Source organism: Mucor mucedo, assembly GCF_025094135.1.
Source record: "Mucor mucedo strain NRRL 3635 chromosome Unknown EV154scaffold_75, whole genome shotgun sequence".
NCBI lineage: Eukaryota > Fungi > Mucoromycota > Mucoromycetes > Mucorales > Mucoraceae > Mucor > Mucor mucedo.
Window position 1 is genome coordinate 46,327 of NW_026252359.1, and position 13,988 is coordinate 60,314.

The 13,988-nt window shown below is 36.3% G+C and overlaps 6 protein-coding genes across 6 annotated transcripts; 5 read left to right on the forward strand and 1 right to left on the reverse strand.

Annotated features, from left to right (window-relative positions):
• The first annotated feature begins 8 nt into the window (after positions 1 to 8).
• On the forward strand, positions 9 to 1,566 carry EV154DRAFT_515697 (ornithine-oxo-acid transaminase). Its single transcript, XM_051602291.1, has 4 exons — positions 9 to 98; positions 161 to 733; positions 793 to 1,193; positions 1,254 to 1,566. The coding sequence occupies exons 1-4, from the start codon at positions 43 to 45 to the stop codon at positions 1,505 to 1,507; spliced, it is 1,284 nt and encodes a 427-aa protein (XP_051455474.1). The 5' UTR covers positions 9 to 42; the 3' UTR covers positions 1,508 to 1,566.
• Positions 1,533 to 4,108, reverse strand: EV154DRAFT_515698 (histidine kinase-like ATPase). The gene is made up of 7 exons (XM_051602292.1): positions 3,770 to 4,108; positions 3,298 to 3,699; positions 3,043 to 3,241; positions 2,673 to 2,957; positions 2,380 to 2,607; positions 2,023 to 2,294; positions 1,533 to 1,958 (listed from the first exon to the last, which is right to left on the reverse strand). Exons 1-7 carry the CDS (start codon positions 3,971 to 3,973, stop codon positions 1,563 to 1,565), a joined length of 1,986 nt encoding a protein of 661 aa, XP_051455475.1. The 5' UTR covers positions 3,974 to 4,108; the 3' UTR covers positions 1,533 to 1,562.
• Positions 4,109 to 4,254: 146 nt separating this feature from the next.
• Positions 4,255 to 5,990, forward strand: EV154DRAFT_515701 (uncharacterized protein). Its single transcript, XM_051602293.1, has 5 exons — positions 4,255 to 4,650; positions 4,745 to 4,857; positions 4,908 to 5,275; positions 5,333 to 5,774; positions 5,848 to 5,990. The coding sequence occupies exons 1-5, from the start codon at positions 4,270 to 4,272 to the stop codon at positions 5,966 to 5,968; spliced, it is 1,425 nt and encodes a 474-aa protein (XP_051455476.1). The 5' UTR covers positions 4,255 to 4,269; the 3' UTR covers positions 5,969 to 5,990.
• A 150-nt stretch (positions 5,991 to 6,140) lies between these two features.
• EV154DRAFT_604313 (uncharacterized protein) lies at positions 6,141 to 7,911 on the forward strand (the record flags this gene model as incomplete). The annotated part of the gene is made up of 5 exons (XM_051607393.1): positions 6,141 to 6,551; positions 6,621 to 6,733; positions 6,813 to 7,180; positions 7,244 to 7,685; positions 7,743 to 7,911. 5 exons carry the CDS (start codon positions 6,141 to 6,143, stop codon positions 7,909 to 7,911), a joined length of 1,503 nt encoding a protein of 500 aa, XP_051455477.1.
• Positions 7,912 to 8,148: 237 nt separating this feature from the next.
• Positions 8,149 to 11,591, forward strand: EV154DRAFT_483477 (uncharacterized protein; the record flags this gene model as incomplete). The annotated part of the gene is made up of 10 exons (XM_051598576.1): positions 8,149 to 8,675; positions 8,727 to 9,094; positions 9,131 to 9,250; positions 9,291 to 9,573; positions 9,636 to 9,726; positions 9,859 to 10,242; positions 10,305 to 10,420; positions 10,472 to 10,878; positions 10,943 to 11,390; positions 11,453 to 11,591. 10 exons carry the CDS (start codon positions 8,149 to 8,151, stop codon positions 11,589 to 11,591), a joined length of 2,883 nt encoding a protein of 960 aa, XP_051455478.1.
• Positions 11,592 to 11,800: 209 nt separating this feature from the next.
• On the forward strand, positions 11,801 to 13,493 carry EV154DRAFT_483478 (uncharacterized protein; the record flags this gene model as incomplete). The annotated part of the gene is made up of 5 exons (XM_051598577.1): positions 11,801 to 12,223; positions 12,276 to 12,391; positions 12,446 to 12,816; positions 12,878 to 13,314; positions 13,341 to 13,493. The coding sequence occupies 5 exons, from the start codon at positions 11,801 to 11,803 to the stop codon at positions 13,491 to 13,493; spliced, it is 1,500 nt and encodes a 499-aa protein (XP_051455479.1).
• Positions 13,494 to 13,988: the final 495 nt, after the last annotated feature.

The window sequence follows — 13,988 nt, forward strand, 5'->3', positions numbered from 1 at the left end:
CTTCTTTCAAGTAAACAAATAACTTAAAAAATATTACAGAAAATGTCTATTTCTAGTAAACAAGCTGTCGAATATGATAACACCTACGGTGCTCACAAGTAAAGTACCAAAGTTTTTTTTTTTTAATAAATAAAAGTCATAGTAGACTGATAGATTGTAGCTACCATCCTCTTCCTGTGGTATTTTCTGAAGCCAAGGGTATCTGGGTGTGGGATCCTGAGGGAAAGAAATACATGGATTTCTTATCTGCCTATTCAGCCGTCAATCAAGGTCATTGTCATCCCAAGATTGTCAAAGCCTTGTGTGATCAAGCACAAAAATTAACCTTGTCTTCCCGTGCCTTCTACAATGACGTCTATGGTCAATACACAAAGTACATGCATGACTTCTTTGGTTATGATATGGTCTTACCCATGAACACCGGTGCTGAGGCCGTAGAGACTGCCATCAAATTGGCCCGTCGTTGGGGTTATGATAAGAAGGGTATTCCAGAAAACGAAGCCATCGTGCTTGGCTGTGAAAACAATTTCCATGGACGTACAGTGGGTATCATCTCCATGTCCAGTGATCCTGAATCCTTTGTCGGTTTCGGCCCTTATTTACCTTTGGTCGGTCCTGTAGTTGGAAACACAACCATCCGTTACAACCATATTGAGGATTTGGAAGCTGTCCTGGAAAAGGTCGGTAAGAATGTGGCAGGATTCTTGGTAGAACCTATCCAAGGAGAGGCTGGGTAAGAAAAAATTTATGTACATATATAGTAGAAAAGAGATATTAAATATTACATCAAAGTATTGTGGTACCTGATGAAGGTTATTTAAAGAAATGTTACGAATTATGCAAGAAACACAATGTTTTGTTTATTGCTGACGAAATTCAAACGGGTCTTGGTCGTACTGGTAAGATGCTTTGTGTCGATCATGATGATGTTCGCCCTGATGTTGTACTCCTGGGAAAGGCTCTTTCAGGAGGTGTTTATCCGGTTTCTGCCGTCCTCGCCGATAAAGAGATCATGTTAACAATCAAACCTGGTAGTCATGGTTCAACCTATGGTGGTAACCCCATTGGTGCCGCTGTTGCTATGGCAGCTTTACAGGTTCTCAAGGATGAAAAGTTGGTAGAGAACGCTCAAGTCCTGGGAGAAAAGTTTAGAAAAGCATTAATTGATCTGAACAGTCCCCTTATCAAGACAGGTAAAATTTTTTAAAAAAAAAAATTGCTCAATATTTTTTTCTCACACTTATAATTCGTAGTTCGTGGCCGTGGTTTATTGAACGCGATTGTGATTGACGAATCAAAGTCTGAAAGAAGTGCCTGGGAACTTTGCTTGTTACTCAAATCAAGGGGATTATTAGCTAAACCTACTCATGTGAACATTATTCGTTTAGCTCCTCCTCTCTGTATTACCGAGGAAGAACTCATGGACGGCGTCGAAATTATCCGTAGTGCATTGGAAGATATCGTGACCATGAGTGCATCCGATATTCCCAACGAGCTTGGTGTTTAAAACAAATAATGTCTCACAAAAAAAAATGATAATAATAAAGGGTTTATTCTAATTCTTAACATCTTTCAAAGATCTTGTAAAGATCTGTTAAATTAGCGACTTGTGTGACATAAGGTTTTAATTTGATGGGAGCAGCAAAATGAGTCTTGAAGGCTGGAAAGACTAAATGCTGTACTTTCCACCGGTATTCGTCCTTATTTGATTTGTTCAGGGGAGCATCTAAACTATAAAACATGGCCAATTCTCGAGACAATGAGTCAAAGCAACCGATCTCAGTCTCCCAATCCACTTCTGTTCCTAATCTTAAAAATAAGAGCGGTAATTTATCCATGCATGGCACGTAATCTCGAATCACCATCGGTAATACGATAAGATTGCCTTCCTCTGTTATCTCCAATGAAAAGTATTCCTTCAGCATATCTCTTTTTGATATAATCAATTCTGAAATAGACTAAATAGCATACATTAACGTTACGTAATGTTTATAAATTAACCCCCCTTCCCCTTTTGTTTACCTCGGCAATGTCATCTGGACTTTTGATGTCATTCGGTAAATTTCCTTTTGCTTCCTCCAGCGTGATTGCAATCAAGATGAGTTCTTTAATCGACGTGGGATTAAGTTCTATTTTTCCCATATTCTGAAACTGTCCCATGATCACTTGATAAAATAACTCTTCACTGGCCACATTATAATTCACCATGTAAATATTTTGTTCATGTTGGATCAAGGCAAATGTATCATCTACACAACTAATAAATGTGTGATGATGGAACACATATGTCAACTCTATTAACAATTTTTTTTTTAAAAAAAATATGCATGTTCAGATCATGATGCAATGCTTTATAGTCTATTTTTATATACAATTTACCCTGATTTTCCTCTTTGGCAATGGCTTTACGTAATGTGTGTATGCTACCTAAATTCACATGCACCCTGCCCTCATCCACATCCACATCCATGTCATCATTTGATGGTTTTTTCAAAAATGCGTCCAATGTCGTTGCTGTACTATCCGTTCTAACATATCGATATTCTGCTACAGGCTTGTTTCCTACAGGTTTATTACCTGTCACCTGTTTATCCTCCTCATCTACAACTGAAAAAATAATTTTTTAGTCTTTTTTTCATGTGCATGTATGCGTATCTTTTTTTTAGGGTTACCTTGTTCTGAGGGGCCACTCGCCCCTGGAAGAGTGGTCTGCACATAAAAAGTTCTAGAATGATTGGCATCTTCCAAGGCAGTTTGAAAAGCATCGATTAGAGTGTTAATGATACGATCTTGGTCCAAGAAATGCACTTCATTTTTGGTCGGATGTACATTGACGTCAACGTTCTTGGGATCAATCTCGAGACTAAGGTAAATAAAAGGATGAGCATCTTTTGGCAATAAAGAAGCATATACAGTTTGAATAGCTCGTTTTATAGCTGAACTCTCCACCGCTCGATCTAGTAACACGTATGAGTTTTTTTTTTCTCTTTTTTTTTTTTTTTTTTTTTTTTGCGTATGTACATATCAAATCTAGGCACTTACGATTGATAAATAGTAAAAGAGTCATGGACTTCATATTGTAATTTGCGTTGGAGATAAGACCGTTTGCTTTAAAACCGAGGTCATCAAAGGATTTCTCAATGGGTAAAAGTTCAGAAGCAACAGCACCGTAAAGACGTCGTATAGTATCGATTCTGCTTGCATCCATAGATGTTTGAATATCAGAGGATTTTGCACCTTGCTATAGATGTATGAGCTATAATGTATTCAGATCTATGTATTCAACTTTTTTTTTACCTTGATACATGTAAAACTGATACCCGAATTATGCACAGCATAGCGTGTGACGATATCCAAGATACGGTTATATTCATTACTGGGAGATTTAAGAGCCTTTAATCTGGAAGGGGTATTGAAAAACAAGTCCTCGGCCGTGATTTGAGTACCATTGTTTCCGGCGCAAGGTTTAGGATCTGAGCTTTGGCCTGGTTTAGCAGGTACGAGCTTACCATCGGCATAAAGAGCACGGTACGCACATGGGGAAGAGTTTGTCTTCGTGGTAATGGTGACATGGGCAACGTGGGAGATACTGGCTAAAGCTTCACCACGGAAACCATGTGTGGCAATACTTGACAGGTCCGAAAAGGAAGCGAGTTTACTGGTGGTGAAACGTTCACAGACAATGTCCATGTCTTCTTTCTATTCGTAGAACCATTTTTTTTTTTAAAAAAAAAACCTTATTGCAAGAAGGGAGAAGAAAAAAACTTACTCGAATGCCATGACCATTGTCTTGAATTTGTAAAAGTTTAAGTCCTCCTTCTTTTACAAGTATTTCAATTCGTGTCGAGCCTGCGTCAATGGAGTTTTCCAGTAGTTCCTTGACTGCATTGGCAGGGCGTTGAATAACCTCCCCCGCTGCTATCCGATTAACAACAGTTTGGTTAAGCTTCTTGACACTCGGGATTGTCGACATTATTTTTATGGAAAAGAAGAAAATAAAGACACCGTCACATTGGCTCTTTTCCGTTTCATGCGGACCACCAAGCTTTTTTTCTAAATTATTTTTGTCATTTTTATTTTTTATTCGCTAGCTTATGTGAATTTTGTGTTTTTAGGCTCAAAGATTTTGGGAATAAGGGAGACGCGACGACGCGACCAAGTTTTGTTTACTGATGTGGGGTGTATGTAGCAATATAACGGTAAGTAAATAAAAAACCCTAAAAAAAAGCTCGTGCGTCAAACCTTTCTTTTCTTCTTCTATCACTAATAATGATGGATGATCAACTAGCACATTGGATTATCACACGTTGTGTAGAATTTACCAAAAGTTCTTCAACTTCATACGATCCACGAGTTCAGGTAACAACAATCCAGACACTGAATGGAATGTTATCATCTTGGTACCCAGATGATTTGCTAGAGGTTCTTTACCAATATGGTACATTGGACAATTTCTTCAATGATTTTATACCCTCACTAGAGCTAAATCATACACAACTGCTATGCCAGTACTCGTATCAGACAAGAGGACTACCCGTGGTAAAGCATGATGGATCAGCCATGTTTGTTATTACAAAAGATATTACTGAGTTTCTTCCTGTTCAACATGTATGCTGCGATTTAGATAAGGAGATTAGGGAAGTGACAACTGTAAATAAAAGCACACGCACACACATTGAACAAAAGACGCGTTATGTTTTGCTTAAAATTGATGACACCCTCTTTCTCCCCCCCTTTTTTTTAGAATATGGCAATGACAAACGAATCCTACGTACATCGCAATGAGATCCGAAGTAAACTCAATACTATGTTGAATAATAGCTGGTTTAATAGAGGATTGCAGGTATCAACATTTGGGTAAAGTTTTCATTATAAAATGAAAGTCATTTTTGTTAAACAAACAATAGATCCACAGCTACGGGGCTGGGTACGGACAATGCGGATCTTGATTTATGCATTTCTGGACCTTGCTTTCAACCCCTGGATGACCCTATCAAGCTGAAAAAAACAGAAGGATCCATTTACAATATGACATTTTTGGCCAGAAAATTACGCAAAATTGGCATGAGACAAGTGAAGCCCATTACAGCAGCCCATGTCCCCATCTGTAAATTTCGGGATCCTCGATTCAAAATCAACTGCGATATCAATACCAATAATCTCCACGGCATTGAAAATACAAACATGATTATTCAATATATGCACTTAGACACGCGTATACGACCCGTTTTGTTTGCTCTCAAGTTATTTATAGAAGCCAAAGAGATTAATAACAGTAAGTTTTTTCTATACATCGAAGGAAAGAAAGACTAAGTTTTTATGACAAAATAAGCGCGAAGAGGATTTTTGAATAGCTACGCGTTTATTCTAATAGCGTTGCATTATTTAATGTATGTACAAGAGCCACCTGTAATCCCTTGTCTTCAGAATTTATCGCTTAAATCATGTATCACTGGTACTTGCAACAACAACGAGAAAAGGACGATCCAAGGTCGTGATGTGCGTTATCATAGCTGTATACGTGTTGTAAATACCATGGCACCTCAGTTTGATAGTAAAACCGTGTCTCAAGATAATAATCCTACTCTCTGGTATGGGAAAAATACTAAAAATGTAGGCGACCTTATACTCGAATTATTTGCATGGATGTCGAACCCATTTAATTTAGTTAAGCCCATGTCATTGACAATTAATGGGCATGTGCATTTACCTTGGGGATGGAAGGGAAGTCAAGTGGTTTTTCCCGATCCCTTTGATCCTGACAGGAACATCGCGTAAGTATATAAGTATTTTTTTTAAAAAAAAGGACGTTTAAGAGTTTGAATAGTCTACTAATAAGTATGGTAGGCGATCCTGCACTTCAGCAGGAGTTGAAACAATCTCACAAGAATTTAAATTGGCGTGTGATACATTAAACAAAGGGCTGAAGTTTATGGACGTGTTGAAACCAAACAATTATGCCACATAGAAACCTAAAAAAAATTATTCCCATTGGTAGAGCCAGCATAACTAAAAAATAAATAAATAAGCTTTATGTATATTGAAATGACACTCACCGTCACAATGTTGTTCCTCTCTTTCATGCTAAAAAATATAAACCAGTTTGATGTTTTCCTTTCTTCCTGTTATTTTTTTCAAGTATGGATTTCCAGCAAGCAATCAAGGTTATCAAGGAGTGCCAAGTATTTGCGAACCAATGTTCGATGGCCAATGACCCTCATGTCAAAGTAGCAAGTATCAAGACGTTGGTTGATATGTTGTCAAGAAAATTGCCGGACGACCTGATCCAGATATTGACAGAATATGGCACACTGGATGGCTTTATCACCAATGCTAAATTAGAGCTCAATCACGACGATGTCCAGCTTATGTTTGATTGGGATTTCCAGGTCATGACCCAGACCTTGTATCAAGAAAAGCGGCTGCCAGCAATCAACCACGATGGCACTTCCTTGTTTGTCATTGATAAGCATCATGTCGGAGGTCTTGTCACTTCTGCTCCTCAGGTGTACCAGTCCGATTTGGAAAAAGAAATAATTCAATTAACAGAGGTAATGTTTCTTCTCTTTTCTGAATAAGACATTCTGTAGAATTATTAAACTCCTCTTAATTATTAATAGAGTTTGGCAATCACGCCTGAATCTTATGTCATTCGCGCCGAAATTCGAAAAAAGATCGGTACCATGTTAAACAAAGTTTGGCGTAACAAGGATCTACGTGTATCAACATTTGGGTAAGACTTTTTTTTTCACATGCAATATTGATAGATACGAACAACATAAAACTAATAAATAACTTTTTAAAAAAAATAGATCAACATCAACAGGACTGGCAACAGCCGATGCCGATATTGATCTCTGTATTTCAGGCCCAGTTCTCGGTTCGGACTATCATGGGGGAAGTCTGCAACGAGTTGCAGGATCCGTGTATAATATGAACTTTTTGGCCAGCAAGCTACGTGAAATTGGCATGGATCATGTCATAGCTATCAATGAAGCTACAGTACCTATCTGTAAATTCAGAGACCCCGAATTTAATTTGTATTGTGATATAAACACCAATAATTTGATGGGAATCGAAAATACAAATCTGATTATTCAATACATGCATCTCGATTCTCGTGTACGGCCTTTCCTGTTTGCTCTCAAGTTATTTATCAAAACCAAGGAGATTAACAACTGTAAGTAAATCATTGTCAGATTAAATAAGCTTTTTATTTCCTTAAAACTTACATTTATTTCAGCACAAAAGGGCTTTATGTGCAGCTACACGTTTATCCTTATGGGATTACATTTCCTGATGTTTGTACAAAACCCACCTGTAATACCTTGTCTCCAAGAACTGAGGAATGCAACTTGTACTTCTGCCGACTGTAATAGCCGACAAAGAAGAAGGGTAGCTGATCATTTAGTAGCTTATCACGACTGTGTAAGGGTTGTTAACACGGTGACAGACTTATACAATAGCAAAACCACAAGCCCCGAGACAAATCCCACCATCTGGTACGGTCGTAATTCAAAGAATGTAGGCGATCTTGTACTTGAACTTTTTACCTGGATGTCTCAAACCTCCAATCTACTGAAACCAATGTCCTTAGCAACCAGTGCTCGAGTAGGCCGCCTATCAGGGTGGAGAAAGCATGATGCCGTATTTCCGGATCCATTTGTTTCTACAAGAAACGTTGCGTAAGTTTAAGAATAAAGTGAAAACCATTTTGCTAAATCAGTAGATATAAAATATAGGGGATCCTGTACGGCGATTGGAGCCAAAGTAATTTGTCAAGAGTTCAGACAAGCTTGCAATAAGTTAAACCAAGGACTCACATTCAAGGACACGTTGAGTAAGAATGATCTTGTATACAGGCCTGTGGATCCAAAGTCCATGAATTATCGATTTGGTCATCGTAGTTAAAAGAGAGGGTTTAGGCATTGGTTGAATTAATAATCATGAGTGTCATAATAATAAAAAGTATTTCCATACTTCCTTTATATGATTTTTTTTCGGCGTTTATTAGTCGTTATATGTATGAAAAAAGGGGTTACTCATTATACCTGTTTTATATTGTTACTAAATAAACAATGAAATCAAAAATAAAAAGCCATCAGACTGCGGAGTGATTGTTTTTTTCCTTTTTTCAATTTTTAAATCATGGAGATAGAACGTACTTATTCATTACTCGAAAGTTTATTTGAGTATGCTTTCCAAAATTCTATTACTAAGCGCGGAAAAAGGTCAAATGCTAGTGTTGTATGTCTAGAAAAACTTGGTACACATTTACAGCTGACAACACCTGAAGAATATGCGTACATGAAAAAGTATTATGACTCTTTGCTGGATTTTTTGGACTCGAAGGAACAGAAAATCAAATGCACTAAATGGATTTATGAAATTATGACTACAAACATGTACAATTGTGACCCACGTCACTCGAGAAATGAATTCCTCTCTCTTAAATCATATCAGCCCTTCAACGCACTACTATTTATTTTGTACCAAAAGGATTTTACGGATATCACCACCTGTGGAGATCTTTCAGAGGATATTTTGATTTTCTATCGGACAAGATGTAGACAGGCAATTGATACGTATAATGCAAAAGTATCCATAAAAAACAGGGTGAATGAAATGATTCAAAAAAAATTTCCTCAGTTTAATATGTCTGTTGAAATTATTAGGTACGATAAATAATTTTTAGTTCTCAAACTTTCGTTATTAATGTGCCACAGATTGAGCAACAAAAATTTTCTCTCTGTTAGCCAAATGCTCACGCTAGGAATTGTCATTCATCGAATTCGTACAAACGATAGCAAGGATTACGCTGATTATGAAGCCCTTTTTGAACCACTTTATGACTTCGATTTTATGTCAGAATGTTTAGAAAATATCGGCATGGTTTGTCCAACCCACTGCCCAAAAAAACCAAACGACATATTATTTCGTGATAAAACATCTGGAATACGGTGTAGATCTGGTATTGATACTGGTATGCGGTTCTCACGAGAGAGGCTTATCGAAGCCTATTTGAAACTGGATGATAGAATTGATCCATTAATCACAGTCATTTTTTTCATAACAAAACGTCGAACTTCTCATTGTAAGTCGAATAATTGATGGAAAATTTAAATTATAGTTAATATTATTTCAAGGCAAATCTTTAAGCAGTTACGTTCAGGTCATTTTGATTTTGAACTACTTGATCAACGGACTGTATTACCCGGTTATTCCGTGCCTTCAAGATTTACCGGACAATGTATGTAACGTGGTCGATTGCTTTTACAACAAGTATACAGGGCCAGTTACGGCAATTCATCGTGAAGAAATAAGACAAGTGAGAGATCGATATCACACTTGTGTTGTTATCCAGAACGATGTCAGCTCAAATCCCGCATCAAATAAAACTGTTTGGATCAGCAAAAATAAGGATAGTCTCAAAACCCTGCTTTTAGGTTACTTTAACTATTACGCGAAAATTGAAAATATCAGCGATATTTCTATCGTCCGAGTCGATATATCCATCATCGATGCAGAAAAAAATGAGATCCAAGACCCTTTATCTCCTAGTAAAAGTATCTCGTAAGCATACTGTGACACCATCTTGACGCATTATGATTAACATGTTTTTTTCTAAAAAAAAGAATCGGATGTGACCAAATAGACTGGAAAAATTTAAGAAAGGTGTTTAAAGATGTCGCAAATTTGTTAGAGGGTGGAAAAAGTCTAGAACATGTATGTTACAGTAGTTAGTCGAATTTGTCAAATGGCGTTTTGTTTCATTAAGTAATAAATCTTAAAATTTTGCGCCACGCCCAGCACCTCTTTCTTTTTTTTCCCATCATGGACGCTAAAATTATTCAAAAGTTATTGATAGAGTCAATTCAGTACGCCAGCAATAATAGTATTGCTAAAAGCAACAAGTCTCCATATCCAACCTATGTTGTTGATCTGAAAGATCTTGATAGTCATCTGCAGCATACATTGCCTTCCGAATGTGACCTGATGAATACTCACTTCGTCACCTTATTAGAATTTTTGATGTCAGCCGACGCAAGAAAGCATATGAGTGACAGATGGGTCTATGAGATAATGACTACCAATCAATACAGCTGCCGTCGATCGAATAATCATCACCTTGCGTTAAAGTCATATCAACCTTACAACAATAATTTGTTTATTGTGAATTCTAAAAAACCAAAGGCAAGTGTTTTACAATCACTTTCAGACAACATTATGGCTCGTTATCAGGTAGATATTTATAGTATAACTTAAAAGAAAAAAAAAACTGGTATTTAATAAGTCAATACTAGGAAAACTATGTGGACAAACGGGAAATTTACGATATGAGGAAAAGGATTAGAGATAGAGTAAATGAAATAATCCAGGAAGCTTTCCCAAGCTTAGATATATCTGTCCAACTTATCAGGTAACGTTTTTTTTTTCAAAAAAAAATAAAAAATAGAGTGGGGTTACAAAGTTGTTGTTACATTTACTTACGAGCGTGCAGATTATCGCATGTGGATGTTGTGTTTGCTGATTCCTTACTAGATTTAGCTATCATTCCTGCTCGATTTTATAAACCAGACAAAGAAGAATTCGATAATCACAAACAACCTTATAAGGCCCTTAATGACTTTGAATATATCGGCGAATGTTTAAAGAAAATGGGTATGACAGATGTTGTATCTCAAACGCTGCATAAATTCGCAAAAAATCTTACATTTGTGCATCCCGAATATGGACAAAAGTGTACCCTTGGTGTTGAGAAGTACATGATTTTTGAAAGAGAAGAACTGTTTGAAGTTTATTTGCAGTTAGATCCAAGAATGAGACCACTGGTTACATCCATTTATTATTTTATCCGAAGCCATCAACTACATCCTCGTAAGTATAATCAGTCTAACACTAGATGATGAGATTGACCTTTTATTTTCTTTTCTTTACAAAGTCGACCGACAACATTTTTTGAGTGGTTACTCATATATGATTATGATCCTATATTATTTGTTGAACGGGCTGAGAACCCCTTTAATTCCCAACATACAGAGTTTACCAAATAACGAATGTAAAGTCGCTGATTGCTTTTACAATGCTTACAAAGGGCCCGCCAGTGCCGAATTTAAAAAAAGAATAAGGGAAGTTGAAGTACGATACCATACCTGTGTTTATATCAGACATGGCAATGATGAAACAGAGATGGAAGGAAAAACAATATGGAATAGTCACAACAAAACCGACTTGGGAACGCTTTTAATTGGTTTTTTGAATTATTATTCAATAGAGAAAAATTTCTGTGCTTGCATCTCCATTTCGCCAATTGGCAAAAGGGGTAGAGTTAAAGACCACTACTTTACTGTGACTATCCGAGACCCATTTTTACAAATACATAACATGGCGTAAATATGTTAATTATGTCATGTTTATGAGAGGCTAATTTTTTTTCTCATTTTATCCACAGGTGCGGGTGTAATGAAACCACGATGAAAGAGCTTACGCAAATCTTTGGTAATGCAGCAAATTTGTTGATTCAAGGAAAAACGCTGGATGAGATTTGCCAGAATCCTATAGCTGGCTGTTCTTGTCCTAACTGTATATAAATACGGTGCCCGATAAGAAAAGTCACATCTATGTGAGAAAAAAAAAAAGGTTACATTATAAGTCCAGACTTGTGTTAAGTTCGCACTTGCCTGTATTGGAACAAAATAAGGGGTTCATAATTATATAAGCACCAATTAAAAAAATTTGCCATCAAAAACGACTGATCTGGTTGTTCTTTATTATCTTTCTTTTCTTTAATCATAAAAATATGGACTTTAAAGTTACCGACAAATTGTTATCTCATTGTGTTGTGTACACAATCAACAACACTATCGCTGAGAGAGATAAAAGTAATAATAAAAGAAGTGCAGTTGTTACTCTCAAAACACTTGATGAAAATTTACAACAGGCTGTACCTACAGAATATGAAATTATGATGCACCAATACAGTACATTGCTCGAGTTTCTTTTATCAAAAAACCAAAGTAAAAAGTACAAAGAGTGGATTTATGAAGTCGTGACAATAAATCAGTATAATCAAGATTCACGTCGACTGAAAAACAGCTTAACGCGTTTGCAGACACACATTCCATTCAGCGAGCGCTTGTTTATCATTTACCAAAATGAGGCTCCAGAAGTGACCGATTGTGATGTAAAGCTTTTAACAAACTCTATACTTGCATACTACAAGGTAATATGTCACTATTTTTTAAGATACCAGAGATCAACAAGTTTGGCTATAGGAAGCTTATTTGGAATTAGATGAAATATACAAGACGAGAAGGGAAATCAGGAACAAGGTTAACATCGCAATTAAAAGAGCGTTTTTTGAGCTTGATGTTTCGGTTGAACTCGTTAGGTAATTAAGTATAAATATTCTGTCCTCGTCGTCTTAATTCTTTTGGAAACATAGGTCATCACATACCGAATTGGACTTTGCAGATGATTTTGTGAACATGGGAATTAGGTTTCCTCCCTATAATGGAACAGAGGCGGATGACTACGCTCAATACAGAAAAAAACATGAGCGGTTGTATAATAACTCTTACATATCTTGGTATTTAGAAAAAGTTGGTATGATTGATGTACATCCTGAAAACCAAAAATTTAGCAAGAGTTGCGTGTTTGTTGATCCTTCGGGTCTAACTTGTAAATTACTTGTTGATGACGGCATGTTATTTGAAAGAGAAGAGCTTTTCAAAGAGTACTTAAAGCTGGATGAAAGAATCAGGCCTTTAATACGTGCTATTTTCTACTTCGCAACTTGTCAAAAACTTAACAAATGTAAGTAATAGATAGAGATCAATATAACTAAATGCAAATTTAATAACTTAAAATGCTAAAGCTGCGCATGATGGATTTCTGACCAGCTATTCATATATTGTCATGATCCTTTATTTTTTGATGAAAAAATTAAATTATCCTGTTATTCCATGCATTCAAGATAACTCTATTACTTGTAATTTTCCTGAATGCCTCCATAAGAACAACGGAAAAACTATGACAAGGGTTTTTGCTAAAAAACTCAGATTCATTCAGGTTCGATATCATACATGTGTCTCGATCAAAAAGAAGGATGAATCCCATGAAATAGCAGAAGATAAAAAGACTATTTGGATAAGCGAAAATACTGATGATCTAGGGACTCTCCTAATCAAATTTTTTGACTTCTACTCAACAAGAAAGCATTTTTCACCAGTTTCTATTTCTAAAGCCTCTAACATTTCGGAAAGATCATTTTCAAACCAACCCGCCGAAATTCAAGATCCTTTTATTTCAATAGTTAATGTTGCGTAAGTACAATTTAGCTTTACTACTTAATCACCCAAGTTGCAGTTGCTGATAATATTCTAAGGGCTGGGTGTAAATCATATGCTTTAGATATCACGATTGACAAATTTATCCATGCCGCAAATTTGCTGAAGTCGGGACATAAGTTCCAGGACATATGTCAGATATAAAATACAGGAATCTTATTATCTCCATTTATTGGATGATAAAAAATAGCTTATTGAAATCACGTATATAAATAGTATTTATCGCACATCAAGCTTTCCGACCCCTTTCTCTTACTTTTTCCTGGAAATAAAAATTCTTACCAAAATGAATATTGACATTTCTTTCGAAGTTTTAGAAGAGATCATTCAGTTTGTTAGTGACAACAATATTGCCCAAACTGAGGAGAGTAAAAAAAATGCAGCAAAAGTTGTTCAATTTGTTCATATAGAAAGACACCTAAAGTTTAGTATGCCAACAGCATTTGAAATTTTGGAACGAAATTACAGTAACCTCTACTCCTTTCTTATGGAAAAGGGCCGACAAGTTGTCCGAGAAGAATGGAACAATCGGTTGAAGTATGAGGTGATGACGCTTCAAAGATACAAGAACGATAAAAGATTCAACACTGGCTACTTTACAGAATTGAAACGTGACCTCCATCAAGGAAGCAACTTATT